This window comes from Heptranchias perlo, chromosome 5, assembly GCF_035084215.1.
Source record: "Heptranchias perlo isolate sHepPer1 chromosome 5, sHepPer1.hap1, whole genome shotgun sequence".
Lineage (NCBI taxonomy): Eukaryota > Metazoa > Chordata > Chondrichthyes > Hexanchiformes > Hexanchidae > Heptranchias > Heptranchias perlo.
The window spans coordinates 23,939,339-23,954,169 of record NC_090329.1 but is presented as its reverse complement, the minus strand read 5'-3'; the positions used below and the strand labels follow the sequence as shown (position 1 = coordinate 23,954,169).

At 44.5% G+C, this 14,831-nt stretch overlaps 1 protein-coding gene across 1 annotated transcript in view; it reads left to right on the top strand.

Moving 5' to 3' along the window:
* Nucleotides 1–1,366: 1,366 nt before the first annotated feature.
* Nucleotides 1,367–14,831, top strand: part of nid1a (nidogen 1a) — an 85,949-nt gene continuing 72,484 nt past the window's right edge. Inside the window, exons 1-5 of the mRNA XM_067984134.1 lie at nucleotides 1,367–1,651; nucleotides 2,256–2,555; nucleotides 6,577–6,818; nucleotides 9,808–10,226; nucleotides 13,627–13,776. Of these exons, the coding sequence (XP_067840235.1) occupies nucleotides 1,448–1,651; nucleotides 2,256–2,555; nucleotides 6,577–6,818; nucleotides 9,808–10,226; nucleotides 13,627–13,776 (1,315 nt within the window). The 5' untranslated portion in view covers nucleotides 1,367–1,447. The remainder of the gene's footprint in view (nucleotides 1,652–2,255; nucleotides 2,556–6,576; nucleotides 6,819–9,807; nucleotides 10,227–13,626; nucleotides 13,777–14,831) is intronic.

Sequence of the window (14,831 nt, the reverse complement as noted above, 5' to 3'; positions counted from 1 at the left end):
TGTATAAGTGTGTGAGAGTGAGTGTGTATGAGTGAGTGTGTGTTTGTGTATGAGTGTGTGAGTATGTATGAATGAGTGTGTATGTATTTGTTTGTGTATGAGTGAGTGTGTGTGTTTGTGTATGAGTGAGTGTGTGTGTTTGTGTATGAGAGTGTGTGTGTTTGTGTATGAGTGTGTGTGTGAGTGATTGAGTATGTGTGTTTGCGTATGAGTGAGTGTGTGTTTGTGTATGATGTGTGTTTGTGTACGAGTGTGAATGTGTTTGTGTGTGAGTGAGTGTGTTTGTGTACGAGTGTGAATGTGTTTGTGTACGAGTGTGAATGTGTTTGTGTGTGTGAGTGTTTGTGTACGAGTGTGAATGTGTTTGTGTGTGTTTGTATATGAGTGAGTGTGTTTGTGTACGAGTGTGAATGTTTGTGTGTGAGTGTGTGTTTGTGTACGAGTGAGTGTGTGTTTGTGTACGAGTGTGAATGTGTGAGTGTGTGTTTGTGAGTGAGTGTGTGTTTGTGTACGAGTGTGAATGTGTTTGTGTGTGAGTGTGTGTTTGTGTACGAGTGTGAATGTGTTTGTGTGTTTGTATATGTGAGTGAGTGTGTGTTTGTGTACGAGTGTGAATGTGTTTGTGTGTGTTTGTATATGTGAGTGAGTGTGTTTGTGTACGAGTGTGAATGTGTTTGTGAGTGAGTGTGTTTGTGAGTGAGTGTGTGTTTGTGTACGAGTGTGAATGTGTTTGTGTATGAGTGTGTGTTTGTGAGTGAGTGAGTGTGTTTGTGTACGAGTGTGTGTTTGTGAGAGAGTGAGTGTGTGTGTTTGTGAGTGAGTGTGTGTTTGTGTACGAGTGTGAATGTGTTTGTGTATGAGTGTGTGTTTGTGAGTGAGTGTGTTTGTGTACGAGTGTGAATGTGTTTGTGTATGAGTGTGTTTGTGAGTGAGTGAGTGTGTTTGTGTACGAGTGTGTGTTTGTGAGTGAGTGAGTGTGTTTGTGTACGAGTGTGAATGTGTTTGTGTATGAGTGTGTGTTTGTGTATGAGTGTGTGTTAGTGTATGAGTGTGAATGTGTTTGTGTATGAGTGTGTGTTTGTGTATGAGTGTGTGTTAGTGTACGAGTGTGAATGTGTTTGTGTACGAGTGTGAATGTGTTTGTGTATGAGTGTGTGTTTGTGTATGAGTGTGTGTTAGTGAGTGAGTGTGTGTGTGGTCTTCAACGCTGCTAAAGGCGGTTCCCGAGGGTCCGAGACTTGCCCCTGAGCCGGGCTGTCAGTTAGGCTGCGCTGGGCGGAGTGACTGGCGGTGATTGGGCGCTGACCCTCCGCCGGGGGGTGGGGGCGATCCGGGGCGGTGGGCGCGGAGACACAGACAGAGCGAGCGAGGAGTGTGCAAGTTGCACGGGTTGGGACGGGGTTAGACCGGAGCAGTGTTTCGGGTGAAGCGGGTGAAGCGGGTGGACATGGTGTGGACGGGGAATGTGCGGCTTCTGGTGGTCGTCTTGTTGCAGGCGGCCGGACTCCGCTGTCTCCACCCCGGGGAGTTGGTCCCTTATGGGGAGCGGGTCGGGGACCGGCTGCTGGGACATGGGGACGATGTCACCTCGGAATCCGTCTACCTGGGACAGGCTTTGCATTTATTCGACACGACAGTTAGAAACCTCTATGTAAGTACCTTGAAACTTTTCCAGAAAGTTTTATTTCTACGAAAAAAATATGGCAAATGTGTACAAAATTCTGCTGGTGGGAGAGATATCTCGGTTTTATTTTTTTGGGGGTTATTCCAGTAAGAAACATCTGGTAAAATGTTTGTTATCTGGTCTGTCAATGGCCCCGGGGCGAGGGAGAAGAATCGAAAGATTCACAGGAATTTGGTCTGAAGCATCGAACTATTAATAAATACTTTTAAATTTTACTTGGCTTCATTTTCAACCGATTTAGGAGCGAAATCAGGAAGCACTTTTTCACACAAAGGAACCTTCTTCCCCCAAAGAGGCTGGGGGTCAATTGGAGCTTTCAAGACTGAGATTGATGGATTTTTGTTGGGTAAGGGTATCAAGGGATATGAAGCTAAGGCGGGTAGAGGGAGTTACAATTCAGATACGCCATGATCTAATTGAATGGCGGAGCAGGCTCGAGGGGCTGAATGGCCTCCTATCCCTAAAGTATCCAAACCTTACTTATGATTGGACTGGAGGGTTATGCAGTGAGACTCTTGTTTTTAAAAAAATGTTGAGAATTCATCTATAACACTTTGTTGTTTGATTCAAGGTGAACACAAATGGAATCATCGCCATCAGCAAGCCCCCGCCAGAGATAGATTACATCGACACATTTCCACCCAGGTTTGGCGCAATTGCGCCATTTCTGGCTGACCTGGACACTTCTGATGAAGTGGGAAAGATCTACTACAGACAAGATACCTCTCCGGAAATCCTCCACCGTATTGCACTGAAGATAAACCAAGGCTTCGACGACCTAAACTTCAACCCGGACAATGTTTTCATTGCCACCTGGGAAAATGTGACTGCTTACGAGGAGCTCAGGCGAGGAGACCAACCACAAAATCAGGTTAGTGCAATCCAGGGTGAATTAAAGTTTACATCATCAGGTGAAGAAGTTGTTTACTGGGAGGTTACTTCCCATTTAAGTAATGTTTTTTAAAGTGAAGGAATTCATTATTAAGTGCTTATTTTACTCATTTTGGTAACTTTGCACCAAATGAGAATGCATGCGGTGACTTTTGTGTTAATTATCAGCGATTTGAATAACAGCTTCTCTGATGGACTGGGGCCAAAGGGCACTACTGGTGTAGCATTACATCATGTAGATCACAAAGTTCCATGTTTAATCCTGGCCTGTGCTGAGTTAGCTGATCACCCAGGACAACTATTGGGGCACCATCATAATGCCCTAGGCAAGGGAGGGGATGCTAAGGCAGGATACACATTCCTGATTGCTGTCCAGTGACTCCTGCTGTATAGTATGGAAATTTGGGCGAGGCCACGATTGACCTTTAGCGAATTCCCTCCGCAATTAAGTAACCTACTGACATCCAGGGACTGGGCCCTGGTAAAGAATAGAAAACTGGGCTGAAGGGCAGCTGGCCGGTTTAAGTTAGCCAAGTCGACTCCTTCAGAAGAAGGGGGAGGAAATTGGCAGGAAAAAAACCTTGAGACCTAAGTTTGTGCCCAAACTGATCAATCTGATTGACACTGGAGAAATGACAAATTACGATCTACCTCTTTTCACTTAATGTGTCAGTTTTTCTACGTTATGAGAAAACATTTAGTTGTTGATTTTTATTTTGAGGGAGGGAGAGGAAAATATTGGGGCATCACTCCTGAATATTGCTCACATTGGCCCCAGATTTAATCAAAACAAAATGTTTCAAATCAAAGATTCTCAAACTCTCTGCTAGTCCAGGCTATGAACTGCTCCAACCCAGTAATCCATAGTTTTTGTTAAGGAGGAACTGTGCTTGTAATGATCAGTGACCCCTTCACCCATAATCTTTCTCCTGTTCCGTGACCTCTCCTTGTGCTCAATGGATAAATGCACTTTGTGAGGCTTTACTGAGGTATAAAAAGGTAGAAAGTCTTGTATTTCACGGCCTCAGGACGTCCCAAAGCACTTTACAGCCAATGAATTACTTTTGAAATGTAGTCACTGTTGTAATGTAGGAAACGCAGCAGCTAATTTGCATACAGCACGATCCCACAAACAACAATGATCCTGTTTTTTAGTGATGTTGGTTGAGGGATAAATATTGGTCAGGACACTGGGGAGAACTCCCCTGCTCTTCTTAGAAATAGTGCCATGGGATCTTTTACCTGAGAGGGCAGACGGGGCCTCTGTTTAGCATCTCGTCCGAAAGACGGCACCTCCGACAGTGCAGCACTCCCTCGGTACTGGCATTGGGAGTGTCAGCCTTGATTATGTGCTCAAGTCTCTGGAGTTGGATTCCTGACCTTGGAGGTCCCAGTTCTTGCCTGGTATGTCCTGTGTTGTGTGGAGGAGGAGGAGTTAATTCTTGATTACCATCTAGTGATGCCTCCTAAAAGTGTATGTATGTGTTGGGTGGGGACAGGGATGTGGCCACTGTTGAATATTCCACTGACACTCATTGATTTTAAAATTCTCATCCTCATGTTCAAGTCCCTCCATGGCCTCGTCTCTCCCTATCTCTGTAACCTCCTTCAACCCTACAACCCACCGAGATCTCATAGCTCCTCCAATTCTGGCCACTTGTCCATCCCCCACTCCCTTCACTCCACCATTGCCGGCCGTGCCTTCAGCTGCTTAGGCCCTAAGCTCGGGAATTCCCTCCCTAAACTTCTCTGCCTCTCTCTTGCCCTTTAAGACACTCCTTAAAACCTACCTCTTTGACAAAGCTTTTATATCTCCTTTATGTGGCTCGGTGTCAAATTTTGTCTGATTACGCTCCTGTGAAAAGCCTTGGGACATTTTACTACATTAAAGGCGCTATATAAATGCAAGTTGTTGTAAGAAACTGAATTCATAAATAAACAGGTAGCTATAGAAAGGTATCAAATGTGGAAATTGAAACAATTAGAGAAATAGGGAAGAAGGGGAAAATACATGTTTGGCATTAAAAAATATCCTTACAGAGAGTAAATTGTTCTCAGACTGGCCTCTCTGTGGCAATAGTCCAGCCTGTTTTCTTTGTAAGAGCTTAAGATCAGTTTCTCACAGAGCATTGGGGTTACTTATGTGCACAAGTTGTTCAACAGTTGCAAGGCATACTCTTTTGCTCTCTTTTTCCTCCTCCCACCCCCCCCCACAAGGATCTATCCTTGACCCCCTCCTAGTTCTCATCTACATGTGCCCCTCGGTGACATCATCTGAAAACACGACGTCAGATTCCTCATGTACGCTGACAACACCCAGCTCTACCTCGCCACCACCTCCCTCGACCCCTCCACTGTCTCTCATTTGTCATGCTGCTTGTCCCATATCCAGTACTGGATGAGCAAAAATGTCCTCCAACTAAATATTGGGAAGACCGAAGCCATTGTCTTCAGTCCCTGCTGGAAACTCCGTATCCTAGCCACTGACTCCATCCCTCTCCCTGGGCAGTGTCTGGGGCTGGACCAGACCGTTCGCAACCTTGGCGTCCTATTTGACCCTGAGGTGAGCTTCCGACTACATATCCGCTCCACCGCCAAGATTACGTACTTCCACCTCTAACATTGCCTGTCTCCACCCCGCCTCAGCTCATCTGTTGCTGAAACCTTCATCTGTGCCTTTGTTAGACTGGATTATTCCAATGCTGTCCTGGCTGGCCTCCCATCTCCCACCCTCCATAAACTTGAGCTCATCCAAAACTCTGCTACCTGTATCCTAACTTGCACCAAGTCCCGTTCTCCCATCACCCTTGTGCTTGCTGACCTATGTTGGCTCCCGGCCCGGGAACGCCTTGATTTTAAAATTCCCATCCTTGTTTTCAAATCCCTCCATGGCCTCGCCCCTCCCTATCTCTGTAACCTCCTCCAGCCCTACAACCCTCTGAGATCTCTGCGCCCCCTCCAATTCTGGCCTCTTGCACATCACTGATTTTAATCACCCCACCATTGGCAGCCGTGCCTTCAGCTGCCTAGGCCCTAAGCTCTGGAATTCCATCCGTAAAGCTCTCTACCTCTCTCTCCTCCTAGAAGACGCTCCTTAAAACCTACCTCTTTGACCAAGCTTTTGGTCACCTGTTCCAATATCTCCTTATGTGGCTCGGTGTCAAATTTTGTTCGATAATCGCTCCTGTGAAACGCCTTGGAACGTTAAGGGCGCTATATAAATGCAAGTTGTTGTTGTTATATCATCTGTCATCTTGAGTTACAGTTGCGTACTCTGCAATCACCCACGGTGGTAGAAAGGGTGACAAAGCGCATAATTGTCCAAATCCATGCGCTTTGTCAGATATACCTGTGCTAAGTTTGTGGTCAACCAGTTTAATAACTTGAGTAAGCCATTATTTGGACTCCTGTATTTGCTCAAAATACTTAAATACCCCTGTAGACCAGGGTTGGGGTTGGATTGACATTGGTGCATATACCATTTATTTCCTTGGTGATATTATTAGAAAGAAAGAAGGACTTGTATTTATAAATCACCTTTTTATGACCTCAGCACGTCCCAAAGCACTTTACAGCCAGTATTTTCGAAGTGTAGACACTGTTGTAATGTAGGAAACATGGCAGCCAATTTGCGCACAGCAAGGTCTCACAAACAGCCATGTGATAATGACCAGATAGTTGTGTTGGTTGAGGAATAAATATTAGCCAGAGCACCAGGAAGAACTCCCCTCCTCTTCTTCAACATGCTGCCATGGGACCTTTTACATCCACCTGCGAGGGCATACAGGGCCTTGGTTTAACATCTCATTTGAAAGATGGCACCTCCGACAGTGCAGCACTGGGAGTATCAACCTAGATTTTGTGCTCAAGTCTCTGGAGTGGAGCTTGAACCCGCAATCTTCAGACTCACAGGCGAGAGTGACACCCATTAAGCCATGGCTGTTTTTTTTGTTGTAAATTCTCGTACATGCATTGATTGTTGATGGTTTTTGTGTCATCAGAGAAACACCTTCCAAGTGATTTTGGCTTCTGATGAATCCAGCTCCTACGCTATTCTTCTGTATCCCGAGGGTGGCTTGCAGTTTTATAAAACACGTTCCAAAGCAGCGAACAACATTGACTTAGAACTACCCGCTCGAGTGGGCTTCACCAGAGGGGAAAGCAGTTTCTTACTGTTTACGCTCGAGGGACCGTTTTATTCAGTTACATCCAGCAGCGAACAGTCTGTTAAAAACCTTTACCAGTAAGCACGTTTATGATCTCCGAATCTGAAAATTCTCTTTACCTTTGTTCTTTATGACATCTCTGCTACCAAAAGGGAATTGGATATATACTTGAAAAGAAGAAATTTGCAGAGCTACAGGGAAAGAGCGGGGACTAATTGGAGAGCTCTTTCAAAGAGCCGGCAAAGGCACGATGGGCCGAATGGCCTCATTCTGCATGATTCTGCCATTCATTCCTGTAGCAATTTCTCTCTCAAAAAATGATTGCTGTTCCTGTGTTGTAATGTATAATTTTTTTTGACACTTATTATAATGAAGGTGTCTTGAGTAACCATGTTATAACCGTTGAATACTATGGTCCATTTACCGAGGCCAGAAAAGCTCACTAATTTTGGTATTCTAATACTTCTTACTTTCACTATGAGGACAAATTGCATAGACGAGGTTTGTATTCCCTTGAGTATAGAAGATTAAGGGGTGATCTAATTGAGGTGTTCAGGATGATTAAAGGGTTTGATAGGGTAGATAGAAACTATTTCCTCTGGTGGGGGAGTCCAGAACAAGGGGGCATAACCTTAAAATTAGAGCTGGGGCCGTTCAGGGGTGATGTCGGGAAGCACTTCTTCACACAGAGAGGAGTGGAAATCTGGGACTCTCCCCAAAAAGCTGTTGAGGCTGGGGGTCAATTGAAAATTTCAAAATTGAGATTGATAGATTTTTTTTTGTTAGGCAAGGGTATTAAGGGTTACGCAACCAAAATGGGTAAATTAAGTTAAGATACGGATCAGCCATGGTCTAATTGAATGGGGGAACAGGCACAGTGGGAATTGAATCTTTCCAGAGGAACTTCTGTATATTCTGTACATAAATTTGTTTTATTGGTCACATTTCATGGCTGGGCTAAGATCGTGAGTTGAGAATTGGGGTAAGTATATTTTTTATATATATAATATATATTAGCGGAAGGGTCAAGAGCCAGAGGGCATAGATTCAAGGTGATTGGCAAAAAAAACAAAGGTTTTTTTTATTCGTTCATGGGATGTGGGTGTCACTGGCGAGGCCGGCATTTATTGCCCATCCCTAATTGCCCTTGAGAAGGTGGTGGTGAGCCGCCTTCTTGAACCACTGCAGTCCGTGTGGTGAAGGTTCTCCCACATGAGGAAAAACATTTTTTAACACAGCGAGTGGTTATGATCTGGAATGCACTGCTGGGGGGGTGGTGGGAAATCGTGGCTTTCAAAAGGGAACTGGGTAAGTACTTGAAAGGAAAAAATTTGCAGGGCCATGGGGATAGGGCGGGGGAGTGGGACTAGCTGGATTGCTCTTGTATAGAGCCGGCACGGACTCGATGGGCCAAATCGCCTCCTTCCATGCTATAACGTATGTTTTTTTTTCTGTTTAAAACGTAAGTAATGCAGCTGTGATGCATAGAATAATATAAAAGGACAGTGCTGATCTTCACAGCTGTTTAACTCATTATTCAATCAGGAACAGCGTGTAACGGAAGGGAGATGATGTTTCCACACAGCACTTTTGTTGTTCCAGAGTATGTTTATATTACTGTGGCCAGTACAATAGCTGCCCTTTTTATACAGAATCATAGAATGATACAGCACAGAAGGAGGCCATTCGGCCTGTGCCAGCTCTTTGAAGCAGCTACCCAATTAATCCCACACCCCTGCTCTTTCCCATAGCCCTGCACATTTTTCCCCTTCAAGTATTTATCCAATTCCCTTTTGAAAGTTACTATTGAATCTGCTTCCACCACCCTTTCAGGCAGTGAATTCCAGATCATAACAACTTGATGCATGACAACTTTTGCCAATTACCGTAAATCTGTGTCCTCTAGATACCGACCCTCCTGCCAGTGGAAACAATTTCTCCTTATTTACTCTAACAAAACCCTTCATGATTTTGAACACTTCTATCAAATCTCCCTTTAACCTTCTCTGCTCTAAGGAGAACAACCCCTGCTTTTCTAGTCTCTTCACATAACTGAAGTCCCTCAACCCTGGTACCATTCTGGTAAATCTCCTCTGCACCCTCTTTAAGGCCTTAACATCCTTCCTAAAGTGCGGTGCCCAGAATTGGACACAATACTCGAGCTGGGGCCTAACCAGTGATTTGTAAAGGTTTGGAATCATTTCCTTGGTTTTGTACTCCGGGCCTCTATTTATAAAGCCACGGATTCCGTATGCTTTTTTAACAGCATTATATTCTTGTCTTGCCACCTTCAAAGATTTGTGTACGTACACCCCTGGTCTCTTTGTTCCTGTACTCCCTTTAAAATTGTACCATTTATTTATATTGCCGAAAAGTCAGCATCAAGTATGTGTTGGAATAAAGAACAAGCAGGTATTGATGAAATTGTTGTTTTGAGATGATGAGTTAACATTTTTGCACCTTCTCACTTATTGGGCAAATGTGCTCGATAGTGAAAGTGGTGGTTACTATATTGTGATATCTCTGATTGTAATCTGATTACATTGAAGGTTATGGACAGTTCAAGCTCGTCTTTCTGCCAACAAGGAATGTTTTCTTGAAATCTGGGCTTCCTGTTATTGTTAAAACCATTTCCTCAGTTTCGAAAATAGTTGTAAATCTTTTTAATACTTAAAAAATCAGTCGTTATCTTCAAGTTTGTGACTACTGCACTTGTAGGTTTCTAGAGATTTCTGATCAACTATAGTTAGTCAGCCGGCTGTGCCTCACGGTTAGACACAGCCGGCTGTGCCTCACGGTTAGTAAGCTGGTTAGTACGTTGGAGGAGGTCACTGGTTGGAAACAAGTGGATTATTAATAATATGCCACTTTTGAAATTGATTTTTAGTCATGAAAAAGGGACTTTCTACCCTGAGCAACTTTAAGATCAAGTTGGGTTAGTTTGTTGTAAAAAAAAAATAAATCTTGCTCTTAGGACTGTTTTGTGACATGACAACTCCAGTATATTCTGTAAAAATCCAATTTTTGGTTAGTACTCACAAGTTTGTCCAATGTTTATTTTCTCAGGGACAGTAACTCTGGAGAACGAGGAGTTTGGATCTTCCAACTTGGGAGTTCTTCTAACCACACCGTCCTGCCTGCCAGTGTAAGCGAGCTCCATGTCGATGACTCTGTCCCAAATACTTTTAGTACTGTTACAACGGTTGACCACCAGAGGAATTCTTATTTGGATGTAACCGAGAATGGGTCAGACCCAGAATACAATGCTCCTGATGAAGATAAAGAATTTGGGACCCTGGAGGATCCTGTTAGCTACAGGGTAGCTTCACAGCAGAATGTGGAAGACTTGCCTCGGGCAGAGCCTCGTTATGTGGAGCAGGTTCCCGTATCGCGTATCGAAGTGAAGCCAGTCCAGTTCCAACACCCACAGTTTCCACAACGCAGAGTTGAACTGTTGGACACAGAGTTGGATGTGACTGGAAATGGTATGATGACTTATTGCCAAGAGTTCCACTCTGTATTTACTAAATTTTATTAACAAATTTCAAGGTCTAAATAATGTTAGATCACTGAGTAAGGATGTCAAAGCCTTGGAGAGGGTGCAGAGGAGATTTACTAGAATGATACCAGGGATGAGGGACTTCAGTTATGTGGAGAGACTGGGATTGTTCTCCTTAGAGCAGAGATTTAATAGAGGTCTTCAAAATTATGAGCAGTTTTTATAGAGATATGGAGAAGCTGTTTCCACTGGCAGGAGGGTCAGTGACCAGAGGACACAGATTTAAGATACTTGGCAAAAGAACCAAAGGGAAAATGAAGAGAATTGTTTTTACACAGCAAGTTGTTATGATCTGGAATTCACTGCCTGAAAGGGTGGTGGAAGTAGATTCAATAATAACTTTCAAAGGGGAATTGGATAAATATTTAAAAAGGAAAAAGTTTGTTTTTTTAATCTTTCTTTTCTTTTTTGACCAATTTTCTTTTCCCCTCTTCCCTGGAAGATGCTGACTCCTTGCTGGGATACTGTCCCATGAATGGCCCTTCACAGGGAGTTTTTTTACTCATTGTCGGGATGTGGGTGTGGCTGTCAAGGCTGGAATTTATTGCCCATTCCTCGTTGCCCCTTGAGAAGGTGGTGGTGAGCCTCCTTCTTGAACCGCTGCAGTCTGTGTGGTGAAGGTTCTCCCACAGTGCCGTTAGGTCAGAATTTTCAGGATTTTGACCCAGTGACGATGAAGGAACGGCCGATATATTTCCAAGTCAAGATAGTGTGTGACATGGAGGGGAACATGCAGGTGGTGGTGTTCCCATGTGCCTGCTGCCCCTGTCCTTCAAGTTGTTGAAGGTCGCGGGTTTGGGAGGTGCTGTCAAAGAAGCCTTGGCGAGTTGCTGCAGTGCATCCTGTGGATGGTGCACACTGCAGCCACGGTGCGCCGGTGGTGAAGGGAGTGAATGTTTAGGGTGGTGGATGGGGTGCCAATCAAGCGGGCTGCTTTGTCCTGGATGGTGTCGAGCTTCTTGAGTGTTGTTGGAGCTGCACTCATCCAGGCAAGTGGAGAGTATTCCATCACACTCCTGACTTGTGCCTTGCAGATGGTGGAAAGGCTTTGGGGAATCTGGAGGTGAGTCACTTGCCGCAGAATACCCAGCCTCTGACCTGCTGTAGTAGCCATGGCAGTTATGTAGGAGGTGCTTAGATTCTCTCTTGTTGGAGATGGTCATTGCCTGGCACTTGTGTGGTGTGAATGTTACTGGTGGGATATTTGGCTACAGGAATCATCACAGGTGAACCCAATCTGTCCTCACCCAGCAAGCTACAAGCGCTCCGTTCCAGCAGGTAGTAATTAGGAGCAGGAATCCCAGCCAATTTTCCCCTCCCTATCCAGGGATGCGGCGAATAGTAGTTAGTACCCTCATTGCCCCTGCAATTGAGGTCAGCTAACTCAGTGGAGATCGGTGATAGAGCATCAGTTCTTCTGGTCTGGCTCAGCTGCTCCTTGCCTTTAACTAGCTGAACCACTGGAGAAGCTGCTGCTATAATATTTTCTTTCCTCTTGAATAAACTTTAAGTGTAATGTGTGCAAGATAAATGCACAATTCTTCCAAATTTTTGTTCTGTAATCTTCTGCATTAATCTCAGATTTATCCTTTGGATCAACTGTTATCTTAACCTCTTGGCTGTGCCTTAAAATATGCTAAAACCGCTTAGTTTCTACACTGCTGAAATTCTACTCTACCTCAAGTTTTCTTTCTGTGCAGTCTCTGCTAAGGTAAAGACAAGGTTTGGCTGAGGGCCACTGTTAAATACATGGTTTTAATTTTGTGTCCGAACCTTTCCATGCCCTGTATCAGGCAGCTGCTGCTGCCTCGGTTTTAAAATTCTCATCCTTGTTTTCAAATCCCTCCATGGCCTCACCCCTCTCCATCTCTGTATCCTCCTCCAGCTCTACAACCCTCCGAGATCTCTGCGCTCCTCCAATTCTGGCCTCTTGCACATCCCCGATTTTCATCACTCCACCATTGGCGGCCGTACCTTCAGCTGCCTCGGCCATAAGCTCTGGAATTCTCTCCCTAAACCTCTTCACCTCTCTACCTCTCTCTCCTCCTTTAAGACGCTCTTAAAACCTACCTCTTTGACCAAGCTTTTGGTCACCTGTCCTAGTATTGCCTTATGTGGCTCGGTGTCAAATTTTGTTTGATAATCGCTCCTGACAAGCACCTTGGGACGTTTTACTATGTTAAAGGCACTATATAAATACAAGTTGTTGTTGTTTCAAGTGAGAGTCCAGTACTCTACCCTCCCCTAGAGTTGTTGGCCCATCTGATATTTTAGAACAAGGTTATAACCTCACTGTTGTCGAGTGTGCCAGAGATGAGGCTCCCGGTGGAACTGTCATTATCCACCTGGATCTACTTGTTGTAGGAATCCACTCAGAATCCTGCGTTTGGTGAAACAGATTGCTCCAAACACGGCTCCTCCTTCCTGGAACACTGCCGACAGTTTGACTGTGTCCGACCCATCGCTTAAAACGGGGTCAGCTTCATCGAGCATTCTCGGTGGGACTGGCTGGGGCCCAGCCGAGGCAAGGGACTGGTTTTGCACCCCTTTTCCTGGGGTAGTATTGGAGCTATTAGCCATTCACCTGCCTTATCTTATCCTTTCACCCTCTGAAATCTTATTGACATACAACTGTATGTGTTCAATTTGGTGTAATACTCTTGATACTGACTTCTTTTATTGGCTGCATTTAAAGAAAGAAAGGACTTGCATTTATACTGCAACCTACATGATCTCAGGATGTCCCAAAGTGCTTTACAGCCAATGAAGTATGGTTTTAAATGTAGTCACTGTCGTAATGTAGGAAACGAGGCAACCAATTTGTGCACAGCAAGATCCCACAAGCAGCAATGTGATAATGACCAGATAATCAGTTTTTAGTGATTAGTTGAAGGATAAATGTTGGCCAGGACACCGAGGAGAACTCCCCTGCTCTTCTTTGAATAGTGTCATGGGATCTTTTACATCCACCTGAGAGGGCAGGTGGGGCATCAGTTTGACATGTCATCCGAAAGACAGCACTCCCTTAGTACTGCACTGGAGTCTCAGCCTGGATTATGGGCTCAAGTTTCAGGACTCTGAACCCACAACCTTCTGACTCAGACGCAAGAGTGGTACCAACTGAGCCACAGCTGACATTTACTTGTATTTATTTATCCCTTATAGGATAAAGTTGTAAATAAATGAAAGAAACAAATTCCTATCCTCTTCCCCCGCAACAAATAACATTGATGGCCAAATCCAACCAAACTTGCAAAATTTGAAAATTTGTGCATTGTTCTGCAAATTTGATCATCGTGGTATTTTTCTCTTCCCCCTTCTACCAGTTTTCTCGTACAATACAGAGAGGCAGCTGAGTTGCGTTAGCAGTGGTCACATCTGCTCGATTCACAGCCAATGCAGGGACTACACGGCAGGCTTCTGTTGTCATTGCAATCCCGGTTATTATGGAAATGGCAAGCAGTGCGTAGCGGAAGGTGAGTCTGCTCTGGTTTAAATTTTCAGTCATAAGTCCAGAAAGCTTAATTACACGGAAGTAAAAATTGCAGCAACAGTTACTTGCATTACTTGAACGCTCATTACCTGCAAAGAGACGTCTCCAAACCCTCTACAGGGGGGTGGGTTAACGAGTGGACACTAGGCAGAACAAAAACAGGGTCAGTGGTAGAAAGCCTCTCTCTGATACAGAATGTAACAATTAACAACTAGAAAAAAATGCCCTAGCTTAATGGTGGCCATGTTCTTCTATGAAACAACTTCAATATTTTTAGTGATCTGTTATTTGAACTTGGAGAAAATCTGTGAATCTACTTCCCACTCTGCTAAAGTCTACAATCTGCTAATGCGATGCTGCTTGGCACCTACCTCTGTTTGTTTGGGCTATTTTCACGTTGTATAAGGACAGGGACCAATGACGCTGTTTGATCTGTGAATGTGAGGGAGTCTGACCCATTGGGATTTTTCTCTCCCGAGAGCTGGGATTCTGTTCGATGGATGATCGTTCTTCATGTGTGAGCCTAAGACAGTGAATGTCACAGACTATTTGACCAAAATAGATCATAGGAGGAGGCCATTCAGCCCCTTCAAACCTGCTCCACCATTCAATTAGATCATAAGATTTGTACTTCAACTCCATTTACCCACCTTAATTCCATTTCCCTTGATATCCTTACCTAATAAAAATCTATCGATCTCAGTCTTGAAAGCTCCAGTTGTCCCCCAGCATCCACAGTCTTTTGGGGGAGAGAATGAACATTACATTTGAGTCTAATCTTATGTCCACCCACATGCTATCCAGCAGGGATCACTGGGTAGCGATAGAAGTGGGAAGCCCTGGCTGATAATTTTTTCCCTCCTTCCTGCCCCAGGGCAGTGAACCACCTACAGTGTCCCTGTTGTTACTCTGGCGGAGATCAGTTGAGTGAGCACAGAGCGATGATTGAAGTTGAGAGATTCTCACCAGAGGAACTGGACTCTTCTCCACTGTATTGTCCTTGATTTAATGAAGACTGCAAAAAGTTTGTAAATGCAG